The 14,598-nt window shown below is 41.6% G+C and overlaps 1 protein-coding gene across 1 annotated transcript in view; it reads left to right on the forward strand.

The window, feature by feature from the left end:
* LOC119393820 (inositol hexakisphosphate and diphosphoinositol-pentakisphosphate kinase 2-like) overlaps nucleotides 1-14,598 on the forward strand; it is a gene marked incomplete in the record, with an annotated part of 70,396 nt that overhangs the window by 25,551 nt on the left and 30,247 nt on the right. The window contains 5 exon segments of the mRNA XM_049416380.1: nucleotides 1,918-2,035; nucleotides 7,605-7,649; nucleotides 10,397-10,518; nucleotides 11,061-11,132; nucleotides 11,134-11,174. Coding sequence (XP_049272337.1) covers nucleotides 1,918-2,035; nucleotides 7,605-7,649; nucleotides 10,397-10,518; nucleotides 11,061-11,132; nucleotides 11,134-11,174 — 398 coding nt within the window.

Here is a 14,598-nt window from a genome sequence, read left to right on the forward strand (position 1 = left end):
GAACGATTCCTTTTCCGATGCCTTTCCAATGCTTCTCGCGCTTTGCTAGTGGTCAGAGCGACGGTACATCTGCGTTATCAACGCGAGCAGCCCTGGGGTGCAATTGCGGAATGATGCCTTTTCCAGTGCCCATGCTTTTCATGCTTTTTGCGCTTGGCCAGAGCGACCGGTGGTCGGAGCAACAATTCGTCCGTGTTATCAACGGGATCAGCCAGCCGCGAGTGGTAGATGATAAGAATAGCATAGAATAAGGCGTAAGTCATCGCTCCGCGATAGCACGCCTGCATCTCGCCGTTGTCGGCGGATAGCTAGTGTTAGCGTATTAGTGCAACTGTGCAGTTCGTGCTGCGCGACCGTGCCTCTGTGGTTCGTTCGCGGAAGCCATTGTTTCTGCGTGCTTTTCAACGTGGCGTCGCTATGCATAAATGAGAATCGCATCGTGACGCTGCTGGGGACGCAAAGGAAGCAGCAGACACTTTTTGAATTTCGGAAAGAAAAGTTTCTCGGTTCTAAGCTCAGATCAGCCATATTTTTTTCGATTTCACTACAACGAAATGTTCGCTTCAACGAACATTTTTCCGAGCACCGTCAATTTCGTTGTATCGGGGTTTGACTGTATACCTTTGTTCATTATGCGAGGTTCAGACTTGTGTTCCGTGATGTACCTTAGTCACATTAACAATGTTGTGCTTTCAGCCAAGAATTATTTTGCTTCAGCTAATTGGAAGTTTTCATGCACTAGTGGTGCAGATATATTCAGAAAAGCTCTAGTAGGAACTAAGGCGATAATTACAGGCTCGAGATATATTAACTGTTTATCCATGCTGTTAGTAGCGCAATACTGCTTTAAGAATATGTACGCCCGCAACAGAGCTAGAGAAACATAACCAGAATGTTATCATGGCTCCTATAGGCTAGGCTCTGCAATGTTTACAAATCTGATTGAAACAGCCAGTATCTGGTGGGCATCATTGATGATCTCGTATATTTTAGATGCGTAGCAGCTCTTTGACTAGCCTGTGTAACGCTGTCCGTCCGCACAAATGCGAGGCAACGCGCTTCCCTCGGCGCAGGTGTTGGAGCGGTGCCAAGTAAGTCACGCTGCAGCTGGGCGTTGACGTCACGCACCCCTCGCACGCTTCCCTCGCAGGTGCGTGCGTACGTCACTCTCTCCCTCACCCGCCGGAGCGCCGCAGCTGCCGGCTGCCTCCCGTGTCTGCGTTTCAAACAAACGTTTACACCACTAAACGCTACACTGAGTTTCGCTTCAAACGAATCTTCCAGTGCTCACCGCAGCACCCGCGTTAGCGCCGTTCAACCCGTGACGCCACCCGTGCGCAACGCTGCTGCTTCCATTAGCGTTCCCTTCGGGGAGATGGTCCAATTTTTTTTGTACTTTACTAACTGCTCAAAGGTTTGCATTCAATGGGCACTGTCTTAACTTGACTTCTTTTGAATGTGTCATGCATTCACTTACACCATTTTACTTCCTCACCCTTTTGTACCGTTATAAACACACGAGCTTGTAAAATTGCGCATTTATGGTGACCCTAGTCTGCACTTCCCCTCGTTACTTCAGTGCAGTGCAGCAAAGGCTGTGACTCACATCAGACACTCAACAACAATATCTAACTCTATGTTTCAGAGAAGGAGGAAAGGCTGAAACATTGTGTGCTACTAACCATCTTGGGACACCTCCATATAGTCGGTATTTTTAGAGAGGTGTTGAATGGGAGGAACCCTTTTCTAGTTTCCTTTCGTGACTGGCTGACACAACTCTTGGCATTCTCTGCACCATGCACTAGTTGGCGGGACGTAGTGGAGCCTACGTGGGTAGTTACTGTTCACCTCTGTTTTTTTTTTTTCTGCTTACAATCTTTTTCTCTCAGCTGTGGCCATTGTTCCTATTCAGACTACCCTAGGGAACCCTCGCTGGTACTCATTCTGAAGTGGGGAGGTGAGCTGACACCAGCGGGCCGGGTACAGGCCGAAGAACTGGGCCGCGTCTTCAGATGTATGTACCCAGGTGGACAAGGTACGCTTGGCAGCTCGGTCTCGCTGGTACTGGCACATTGCGGAGCTCCCAGCATGAAGCCTCCTACCCTCCATAACTCTAGTCGATTCCCACAGCATGTGGAAGCTTATGATTGCACCCGGGGTCACATCAGAACATAAGCGCGCCCTTGTTGGCATTTCATCATCCCTTGCCAGGGCAGTGTTTCTCAAACAGTTGATTGTTGCCAATTTCCTCTATCTGCTTATAAGTTTGTTTCTGCTTTTGCTTGAGTGCATGGCTGTTGGAGGCACACAATTGTCATGGAAACATTTTTTGGCTTACTTTGTTTCGTAAAACAAGTACATTGGCTCATTTAGTGCGGATGCCAGTTCTTTTAACATCGAGAGGAATAATTGGGAGTTCCACAGCTAGTGTAATGTGTTGGCACAGATAACTAGTCATCTACCTAATTACCATAGTACACTAAGAGAAAGGAAACAAAGCTGAGTGTTAAGTCAAAATAGTAGTGAGAATGCTATGAAATTTTGAAATGTACAGTTGCTTTAGCCAGTGTGGGTTGCTGACTCTGGCGGTCTGCTTCTGAGCACATGGTCACAGGTTCGATCGCCAACCACAGCAGGCACTATTCGACGGGGATGAAATGCAAGAAACCTGCATGTACTTAGATTCAGGTGCACAATTAAGAACCCCTAGGTAGTGAAAATTATTTTAGCTTCCCCCATAACGGCCTCATGATGATGTGCGCCTCATAATCACACCTCATAATTGTACCATAGTTCTTGCACGTAAAAGCCCACAATTTTTTTTTTCCTAAATGTATTCTCATTGGTTCAATTTAAAGGGACACTAAAGGCAAATATTAAGTCGACGTTGATTGTTGCAATAGCGTTGCAGAAACCTTGCAGTGCTTGTTTCGTGCCAAGGAAATGCTTATTTTGAAAGAAAATCATCGTTGTGTGGTCTGCACGGCGTTAGCGCACTTCAAATAACCCGCCTGAACAGACCTTCTGACGTAGCAGTTGCCATGCCCAACGTCGCCCGCCTTTAGTGCCCGGCCGCCGAAGCTACGGTTTCTTGCGCAACAGCGGCCATCAATCTTGCAAAGATGCAGCCCCGGGCCACTCTGAAACTGTATAGTTCACTGTAACGGAGCTTAGCTTGGCCAGTAGCAGCAGAAGTAGAGTATCTACTGGGGCGAAAATAGCGAGAACCAAGCACACGCAGCAGTACGCGATACCGAAACTACCACTGAGACGCGCAGCTCGGTGAAAACGGAACTTTTGAACCACTCGCGCCGTTCCCCATGGTAGCGCCCAGAGGTTCTTTTTTCCATGAACCAAACAGTAACGAACAAGCAGCATTTTATTACATCTTGTGATGCACGGAAGGTTCTTTTTTTTATTTTAACTGGTTTGATTAGTAGTGGTTAATTGTACTCGAGACTCCTTGACTTCATCGGGATCATTTCCGAAATGTCCCACTCGCGGCACGCATCGTGTCCTACATTTACCTTAATTTCTCGAATACTGTATCACTGCTGTTGATACTATTGATGTTTTAGACGTTCTCACACATTGACCTTTCACTCAGACATAAATTATTTGCCTTTAGTGTCCCTTTAAGGTAAGAACAATTGTGTGCTTATATGTGCACGTTCAATAACCCAAGGTAGTTGAAATTAATGTGAAACTGCCCCCGCCCATACTATGGTGTCTCCACAGTGCATTAGTTGCTTTGGAACATTGACTGAATGACTTCAAAATTTTATGTTCTTAAAAAATAGCCATATATCTCTGTGAGAGCCATAAGCTGATAATGGTGGGGTCATGAATTTCTCAGTACATTGAGGAAACAGTTAAAGGTTGAAACTAACAAACGATGTGGCCCTGGGTACTTTCTGTTGACTGAAATAGTATTCCATTTTGGCTTTTGTAGTTGTAACTCCCATTGGATGCCACTCCTGGAGTTCTGCCTTGATCTGTAGCCCACATATGCTAGTTACCCGAGAGCTGTTCCCATAGACCTGGATGATTTGTAGTCGCATCATTGTTTCTTTTCCCCAGAGTGTGCCAGTACTACAAGACCGTTGTGTTCGCTTGCCCCCTTTCCAGCATTCACCTTGCTTCTTTGAACTACTGTATTTACCTCTAGTTAGATCTCTTAACGGCATTAACTTGAAGGCATGGGCTAGTTTTAATGGTTCTTTGAAATTGAATGTCTCCTAATTTTTGGCTTGTGCTAAAAATTATATCGATTCAAGCCACTGTTTCATGCTTGAGAGGTATCTTAACCCTTTGAGGGTTACAGACTTACTCGAAAAGCAACTGTATTGCTGACCTTCATTATACTAAAATTGAATTTTCATCATAAAAACGTTAAATAGCCCCCACCCGTGTCTTAGCACTAGCTTTGTGTTGGAGTGAATTTCTGACAGTTCGTTTGGTAGCAAGCTCTCATCTTGCCTCAGTTCTACTTCACACCTTTTGAAGTGTACTATGAACGTAAATTTAGATGAAAATTCACCTTACTGTTTGTTGGTGTGTGCGCGTCTGATTACCAGCCTAGCATTGCCACCTGTGCCATAAAAACGGCACCGAGAGTGGGAGGCACCTTGTTTTACATGAAAAGTGCTCTATGGAAAAATTAAAACAACAATGAATAAGTGCCAATATGCAAAGTAACATATGGTGAGGCTTTTTGAAGTGTTTTATATAAAATTTATCGGGCTTCTAAAATCTATTGCTGTTGCTGTTGGAAATGATTTATTCGTAAGACATGTTAGTATAATACATGATGCCACACTCTCGCAGCAGTACAGAGAAATATTTATTGCTCTACTTTCTAGTCGTTACTAATAAGTATATACTATTTTACATACGATTTAGCTGCATCCCATGTATGGGGTTTTTTAACTGGAAGCCTGTACTAGTATGAAAATAAGGGCAGCGGAAAATCATCCAGCTGGTAATTCCAGCGTGCCCTAAGACAGGAGCGCTCTTCCCAATAGATGGCAGCAGCTTTGAACCATTACCTTCTCTTACATGTGGCTAGAATATTCAGATTTAATGTGTGCCTTACACATCTAACTCTGCAGCATTTTGCAGTTGCTTTGTGATGTTAATGAATGGCAGTGACCATCAAAGGGTTCATAAGTCTAAGCAGGAGCTAGGTGTAATGGTTCGTAGCACATTTACATCTAGTAATTTATTGCTGATGCTAGAGCCCGCTGCTTTCTTTTGGAGACAGTTTCTCGTGTGAACTGACGCCAGTTATAGTACATGCTTCGTCTCTCAACTTTTGCTGAACCAGCCATAACAAGGTAGATATTTTGTCTCAGGTGTATGAAAAGACAAGCTTAAGTTAAGTCACTTGCTGCTTATCAAATACCAAGTCTGCTGTACTTTCAAGTCTTTAATTTAAGTGCTTATTATCTAATCTCCCTAAATAGTTTGCTGAATAAGTTGCTGAACAAGTCTAATTTAAAAGCCTTTTAAGTAAATACAGTACTGCACGAGTCCTTGTCATGTGTTCATGAACTCGTCCAGCTGTGCTGTGATTTTATGATTGTTCTTGTTTGTTCCAAAGTGTTGTCACCTTTCCTACCAGTTGCTGCTGTGGCTTTTGTTGCCGCTGATGTGTGCTTGTTCTCTGTGCTGTATTTTTTCTTTGTTTTTTGCTTGATTGTTGTGCTACTGCAAGGCCTTTGCAGCTCACTAGTCTGACGCACATGTGAACTTACTATGTACCTCGTTATCTTTTCACATAGTTAATGAATAATCCGCTCCGCAATAATTTGCTTTAACAGCCATGCGAAGTTCTGTCAAGGGGTAACTTGCTTCTCTCCAGCTCATACCCATTGATTCAGCATGTTATTTACAGCTAGGCAGTAGCAGCCAAAAACTTATAATAATTGCCAGTAATAATATATTAATCGATTAATCATTGGCACTGAAATACAGCCTTTCTTGCAATGAATGAAGCTGCTGCATCTCACACAACTGCAGCTTACTCCAAGGCATCTAGTAAGCCTCCAGTTGCACCGGTATTGTTTGAAAACTTGCGGAGAAATGGAAAATTGCATTTACGCTCTCCGGGGGACTCTTCTAGCACTGCAGGAGTTTAGAGAATGACATTATAATGGTAGAAGGATGATTGCGTATCAAACGTAAGGTTATAACTGAATGCAATATCCTATGGAAACAGAAGCCAGTTTACTTGTACATAAAACTAGTGCTACATTCAAGCACTCGCGAAATTATATGGAGGTACACACTCACCGGATTTGACTTCAGTGTTTTGAACCACTTGGGCAGTTAAGTGCACCTGATTATGGCTAATAATTAAGGCAGTGGATAAGGGGATTTTAGGGGCCTTATGTTTTCTTGGTCATTATTAAAGGGGCCTTGCAACGCTTTTTCAGCATGGTCAGAAAATGCTGCCGATCGATGCTCCTGAGAACATGCAAGCCAAACATTATAGCGCAGCACGCGACCTGGAATTTACAATTAGTTCTCAAAGTCAGCTAGAAATCATTCCTTCTTCTCTCGACAAATGATGCCATAAACCCAAATGACCATGCCATGGACCCAGAGTCCACGGCCATTGGCTGATCTGAGCATCGTGAGCTGCATAGTTACCGTGGCCACCACGGGAGGCCGCCACGTGCCCGCGCGCGTGCTTGCAATCACACTGAAAGTAAGCCACACATTAAAAGAAAAAAAAGAAAAAAGAAAGTGATCCTGTTCATGGCACGCGCTGACAAAGGGAGGCATCTTCTTGCCCCCTTGTCATCCCACTGCTTGCGTAGTTTTCAGCGTACTCGCTTGTACAATAGGAGACAGAAACCGCTTGAGGCGTGCGGCAAATCCCTGTAACTCTACTCGTACTTCACGGATTTAAAAAATTTTTTGTGCAAATCGATTCTTGAGGCAATAAGCTCCTTTAATGAAGCCATTCGACGATTACTTGAAAAAATGTTGCGGGGCCCTTTTAAGAAACATGGCTAAATATTATGCCATTGGAATCTATATCTGTTAATTAACATATTACGAGGGGAATAGCTCATAGAGTTACGCTTGTTCTCTACTTTTAACTGCCTAAGTAATGAGAAACTTTTGTTGTTGCAGAAAACTACGAATTATCCATTGAGCACTTGAGCTTTCAACAGCATTGATGCCAGAACACGTTGCGATTTTTCCTCTAGCGCAGCACTTAATACAGCATGACAGTGCTGTGCTACAGGGCTTTGCTATTTCACATGATGTGCCACATTCAATTCCAAGCCATAGGTTCTGCTTTTCAATTACTGATTCAAACAACATAACTGTGTGTGTGCTTAGACGCCCATTTGAAAAATTCCAGGGTATCGAAATTATTTCATTATAGTGTTCCTTACAGCTTACATCACAGTTTATGGATGTAAGATATTAATCACCAAAATAATTAAGCCACCTGGCTTGGCAGTGGACAGTTAGATGGTGAGCGAGTGAGGGCCTTGCATCAGCGCACTGCGCACTTTTTCTACTTTGCCAGCATTTGTTTGAAATATTCAGTTGCTGCTTGTTCTTCGCACGCCCTTCGTGAATAGTGGAATGCCATCAACCATTCTCAACGGCTTCGATCGAGGAAACGAGTGAGCATGACAAAAGGCCTTTCTCATGCTTCCCTAGCTTCATTAACGCTGAAGTATCTGTATACTTAGTGTAGCATGTTTTACTTTGAGATACTATGTCTAAAACTTGCTCTTCAGCAATGACTAAATGTGTGTCTTTTAAAAAATAAGTTAATATCTGCATAGTTTTCTTTGACCAGAACCATTCTAGAGGTTTGCTTAGATGAATTTGTTTGTCGAAACATTAGTATTAACTACGAGTGGTCATTTCTGTCAGGTAGTGGTAGCTCTCAGTGCCGAGATACTATTTTTTTCTAGAAGGCTGCTGTTAAGCATTTCTATAATGTTATGTATTGTGCCTAAATTACACATTTTGCCTTAAATGATTTAGCGAATGACAAAGCTTCCCCTATGGTGAGGCATTCAAGGAAAGAGTTACATTTTACATGTTTGTCTTGTTCTTCTTTAATCTTATGCTGAGTGCCCATGAGCGGGTTCTCACTCTAATTACTTGATTGATTGATTGATTGCTTTATTTCGTCACGGTACAGTGTAACAGGAGGCGGAGGGAAAAGCCGTAATGACGGCTTGAGGGATCCTCCGCCCCCTTTGTGAACAATGGCAGCAGCTGAAAGGACGTCACAATATCATACACTTTTTATACATAGCTTATACAACAAAGAAACCTGCTGCAATCTTCTGAACCCAAATAATTGCTACATTGTTTATACAACAAAAAGAGCCGTTAGTTCAGCGACACTTAAATGAGACACATCTACACCTTTGCTAATGTAATTATTTAGGATTCGCGGAAGAGTACATCGAAGCTTCTGAAAACCATAATTAGTACGAAAGTAAGGAACGTTCCACATTTCTGTATTTCTAGTTTCACAAGCCTTCAATGAAAAAAAAGGCTTGTGAACAGTCAACATGCGGACATTGATCTCACAGCTTTAGGGAGCATGTATGCTTACTGCTGCAAATACATAATGCCAAGGCTAGTGTTCATTTATGGTGCAATAATAGTAGCATAGCCTTGCAGGTTCTTCTGTGCTTAGGAATCTCCTTGCATCCAATATATACTTAGGTAAGGGAGGATGATATCATCGAGGCCATCGCGATATTGCAATATTGCAAGCAAGCCTCTCTGCAGCGTCATTTGTCACACCTTAACGTAAACCTTACACAGCTTTTTTTTTTTTAATTTTCATATTGCAATTTTCTAAAGAAGAAATAATAAAGATGTCATTCCTGGAGGTCAGTCAAATTGGCAGAAACAAAATAAAATGAGCTAGGTATTCAGACAAAATACAGTCCCAGTGTATCTTCAGGTAACATCGGGTAAATGATTCTTCTAGCCATTAGTGGTCACCTGAAGAAAATCATTCAACCATTAGCAAGCAATATGCATGTTCAAGACATTGTCGACAATGATGCGATTAGCTGTACTTGTCAAAAAGCAGTTGGAAATCGCTTTGTTGAGCTGGACTTGTCATCTGTGTGGCAGAGATTAATACCCTAGCCTTCATAGTGGTCCATGCAGACACAATGTGCCAGTGTAGAATGAACTAAATTAGCATAATTAGCAAAGGCTTCTTTACTTGCTGCTTTTCTTATTTGGTGGAATATTTATCTGATCGTCAGCCCTTGTGTACTAAGCTTGGGGTGCACATCAATCTGCCAGTGATGCATTACAAAATCACATGGTTGATGTATTTCTTAAAAGTGGCGTCTTAGCTTATACTTCATTAGTTTTATGTAATTTGGTAATTTGCCCATGATAGCACCTGCCATATAAAGCATGGCAAGACTAGGTGCTTAGCGTACTGGAAAACATATGTACACTCAAACCTCATTATAACAAAGTCACATCTTCCATGAAAATAACTTTGTTATATCCGAAAATTCATTATAAACGTTTATTTGTAACACTATATCTATGACAAGACTATTCTTCATTTACTTCGTTATATCCAATAATTCGTTATATCAGTGTTTGTTATATCGAGGTTTGAGTGTAGAATGGTATTGTCAGGGAAGCTCCAAGAAGGTGGAAAAACTAATTCGCTGGAAGATGCCAAAAGCTTAACCCTAACTGTGCCAGGGCAGGAGGAGCAGTTGAAATTTACAAATTTGAAGGATTCTGTGCACTGCCGCAGAGTTTGGCTCCATTTGAATGCGTTTCTCGCGGTGTGTTACATTTCTATGACAGCTGCAGCGTAGCCAACTGAAAGGTGCGATTCATATTTTTTCCCAAGCGCTTGCATATACAGTAAACTCTCAGTAAATGGAAATCCCTTAAATGGAACTTCTGCTTAAAGTGGAACAACTGCTTCTAATATGATTGGTTTCATACTTGAATTCCACACCGATGTTCTTCTCTCAGTAAACGGAACTCCTGTTAAACGGAATACATTTTCCTAGTCCCTTCAGGTTTCGTTTAACGATAGCGCACTGTATTGGTATCGTCAAAGCTCATTAACCAGTACATCTTAGGGTCTGTCACTTTGTTCAGCCACTGAAATATTTTTCAAATAATTGACAGAAACATTAAATGTCGCAGAATTCGGAAAGTAACTCGCTAGACATGGACCCATAGCATCAGCAGTTTTTATGTAACCTCGCAAGTGTCGAACATTGTAGCCTGGAATTAGACGCTTCGATCTGATTGTGTGGTGCCGTGACGTTGAGAATGGTTTTTGTCTGGACAAACCACTAGGGGGCTACATTGTGCTGTTATTATTTTATGATGCGCTGACCGACTTTAGGTGAATACGCTGGGACTCGAGGACTGGGGTTGCTACGCCTGCACAGCACCTTCCGTCACGACCTCAAGATATACGCCTCGGACGAGGGCAGAGTGCAAATGACGGCTGCAGCTTTTGCCAAGGCAAGCAGCCATTCCCCTCTTCGGTATTTCACTTGTGTGTACCATATAAAGTCATGTTAGGGCCACACCCGTTTTTTTTTCGTGATCGTGACAACGTGATGTGCCCTTACAATGGATCATAAGAGTGGTTGGTCTAACTTCCACAGTTAGAAGTTGTTGAAGTACTGTACTTTTTCGCGTATATTCCGCACAAGCTATACCGAAAATTTGGAGCTGAAGTTGGGGTGGGAGTTATACATGAATTTCGGTGTGTGAGTTTGCTTCACAGCCTACTTCACCGCAATACTTAGGAATGTTTCTTTCCTAAATATTTATTTTTCCACGGCTTGAAATTGGGAATGTGGATTACACAAAGGCAGCGAGTTATACGTGAGAAAATATGGTTCGTAATAGTGCAGTAATTTGCCGTATTCCTATAATTGCACACCACCATGAATGCGAACGGTATTGTTTTCATAATAAATTTATTCATTCATTCACATATGCCATGCAGTAAACTACTTACCTTCCAATGTGCTGCTCACACTGTTTTGCACTCTTAGGGTCTTCTGGCTTTAGAAGGTGAATTGACGCCGATTCTTGTCCAAATGGTAAAATCGGCAAACACGAACGGTACTACTGGACAACGACTGCGACTCCAGCAAGTATCAGAACATGTGAGTTGAGAACTTTGCTACAGCAGCAGGGAGGTCTGTCAGGGTTGATCAGAGCCACATTTCTTGCTAATTACGCAGTTCAAATCCCACAATGTTGTCGAATTCTTTAAAGGGACTGTCTACCGCTTGAAAAAATTTTTCTGATTGTGGTGAAAATGAGATCATTCGTCACATCGGCGGCAACAAGCATGCTTTTGCCCCATAAAAAAGGAATTATATTTTTAATTTGATGTTGAAAATCGTGAAAGAATGACCGATAGCGTCACCCAACAGTGATGTGGTCAATCTACTGGTAGGACAAGAAATCCTCGCAGGTAGACTAATTTTGCTTAAAAACAAACATGTATAACTTGAAATTGTATTTTACGCACTTGAGGCAGCTTTCGGTTGCATCAAAGTAATTTTTTGCTTTTTTTTTCTTACGCATCCAAAAAGGCACCCGGTGGCGCTGCTTGCAGCACCTTCTTCGATTTCGTCTACTTCGACTCGTGCGCTATGCCATGCGGCCCTCTGTGCTGGTCGTACTGTGTCACTGTATTGCTGTTAGGATGTCTCACATGTGCTACGCTGTGAAGGCGTGCATTTATAGTCTCTTTTTGATTAATCAACTTGGCTTGGATTGCGGCAGCATTGCTAAAATAAACCCATAGACTGCGATTACAGCAAAGCAAGTGTTCTGTAATCGTATATTAAGGCTTCATTTAACCGCTAGTACGCTAAAAACGACTGTTACATTCATTACATTAGTGTTCGGCAAAAATGAAGTAATCCTACGGGAATCACATGTGCTTTCGGTTTTAATTTTTACCGGCACTACAATCGTCATCGCGTCCACCAGCCAGTGTTGTGGGCATGTTCCACGCCAATGGAAGAAGACCAAATGAAGATCGAAAAATTCTGTTTTAAAAATCTCTACTCACTTTGCAGAGAAACAGCTGCAAGGTTAGACACTTCAAACGGTACACTTTCTATTGCGGTAAAAACCAGAAAAGCGATGAAGGACGGTAGACAGTCCCTTTAAGGAAAACTGGTATGCTCAAAATGATTAACACGGGACACAGTAAGACAAACACGGATGAGCGAATTCTGCCATGTTTGCATTTTGAGCTAATCGGAGATGGTGTAGCTGTGCCTTTGGCTAATCAGAGCTGACAAAATTGACTAAAATAGTCTCTTTGAGAGCGTAGTGGAATCTGACAGTGCCCAGAAAGTAGCACCCGCAGTTGTAACTTGGCTGTTTTGGGTGTTCATTTGAAACCAATCATCCTCACTATCATATGCTTTCTGGTACACAGAAACTTGCTATATACTTTTTTACAAAAAAAAAATTAAGAAATCTTTACAGGGCTCTCAAAGCAGAACGTGGTGCCACCTCATTTTTGTGACTCATTGTCATGACTTGTTGTTATGGTAACCTTATGCTTAGACTGTGGCAGCACTTTCCACAATTTGCTTTCGCACCACCGCTGCACTTCAGTCTTTTTTTTTTTCCCCTTAATTGAATGTAAACAGCGTGTGCATGCTGTATTAGTTACCGCACCCTTATTGTTTTATTGTAGTATAGTCGCCTTATTTACTTGACGATTGTGCATGTTAGAATAACATTCTTATTGTGTTGTTCGTATTTGTTTTGTGCGCCTTTGAAATCAATTATTTGGTGAAAATACCGCCTTCAGTATTGACATGCAAGTTATATTTATGGTAATGGTAGTGTGGGGTTTAAAAAAACATGCTTGCACTGTTGCACTATGCAAGTTCAAAATTAATTGGGCTTAACTAGACCACAGCTTACAAAGCTTTTTAAGTTTACTTAGCTGAACCACTTTTACTCTCTGGACAATTTGTAGATTTACAAAGATGGCTCTGAAGTAACTACTAACATGGGACGTAAAACTCTGGAATTTAATTTAATTTTGTGTGCTTGAATTGGGGGCCCCATACAGTCATTACTATGGCATTTATAGAATTGCAGGTGCATTTATTATCATGAAACAATTTATTCTTTTGGTCCCAGTCTGCCAAACCATTTCATACCTCAAATTTTTACTACAGGAAAACAAGCACACGTATATATGTGTACCTATGCGTCTTCAAGTTTTTATCCTGGTTCACTTAACCAGTTCATTTTTTATTCCAACCTACTACACACATTGATGGCATTTCATTTAGCACTGAAAACTGTTCTGACAGCAGTCTAGTTTAATGGCAGCAATACTATTAATATCATGCAAAACTTGACATTTCTATATGTAAAAAAACTGTACACAACATTTTTTTATACAATGTGTCAGTCCATGACCATGGACATTACTAAATGCAAATACTGAAGTCTTCTTGTTCTTATGTCATCTCCAACATTCGTTGACAGAATAACATAGTAGTGGCAAGCACTTCTTTGTTGTAGTTCCTATGGTATAATATACATCAAGCTGTTCTGAGCTGTTTCTTTCGCAGTTGCACTGTAATTAAGTTCAGTTTATGAAAGGCTAAAACTTTTCATGCCACTGTTACACTCACTCTCTGCCTCAGTGTTTAGCTTGTGTCAACATAATGTAATATGGTAATAATTTAAGGATAAGGTGAAAAACAAAAAACAAAACAAGGTTTCTATTCCAATATCAAGCACTTAGTCATGCAGTCGTTACGTAATTGTGGATGATACAACTGCCTTCTCTGCATAGGTTACCTATGTTTTGTAGTGCGTAGAGCTGCAAGAATTCACCATTGTATGAACACTCTTACTACTCAATCACTCTGGTAATGAAATTAAGCACGTCTACTATTGCCTGTTCTCACGTGAGGACATACTTGTGGCTTTCTGTGTTGTTTAAAGGGACACTGAAGTGAAACAATGAAATGCTTTAGATTGATGAATTGTACTCTGAAAACACAAATGTCGTTAATTTTGCCATCATAGGTACATTAACAGAGGATAAAGTCAAGGTCGAAGTTTAATTTTTAAATTTTGCGCCGAAATCTCCGCGCGTGGCGTCGCGTATTTCGAAGTTAACTTTTCGTGTTTTGGTGAAGTTATCTCAATGAAATTCATTGAAATACATATGTTAAGCATTTGGTCCCCACAGAGGACAATGTTCTTCATTTTTACCTATTAGGAACTACTTAAGCCCTTGTAGACGCCGTCAAATTTTGTGACGTCAATGGTTGGCGCAGAAATTTCAAGGTGGCGTCGCCGCCCGCATTTTCTTTTTGCACTCGTTATCGCTTACTGAGCTTCTTCTCGCGGCAAGCATGGTGATTTTGGCATTGTGAAAGAATAATTTACCAATACTAGAAAAATCGCTTTTGTCCTTGCGTTTTACCTATCTCAACCTGTATTTGCAGCTTCAATTTGTCGGGTAATTTCTTCAGATAAGGTTACGGTTGTCTTGCACTTGTTGGCGGCAAAATTTAAACAATATTTTTG

Source organism: Rhipicephalus sanguineus, chromosome 5 (assembly GCF_013339695.2).
Source record: "Rhipicephalus sanguineus isolate Rsan-2018 chromosome 5, BIME_Rsan_1.4, whole genome shotgun sequence".
Classification (NCBI taxonomy): Eukaryota; Metazoa; Arthropoda; class Arachnida; order Ixodida; family Ixodidae; genus Rhipicephalus; species Rhipicephalus sanguineus.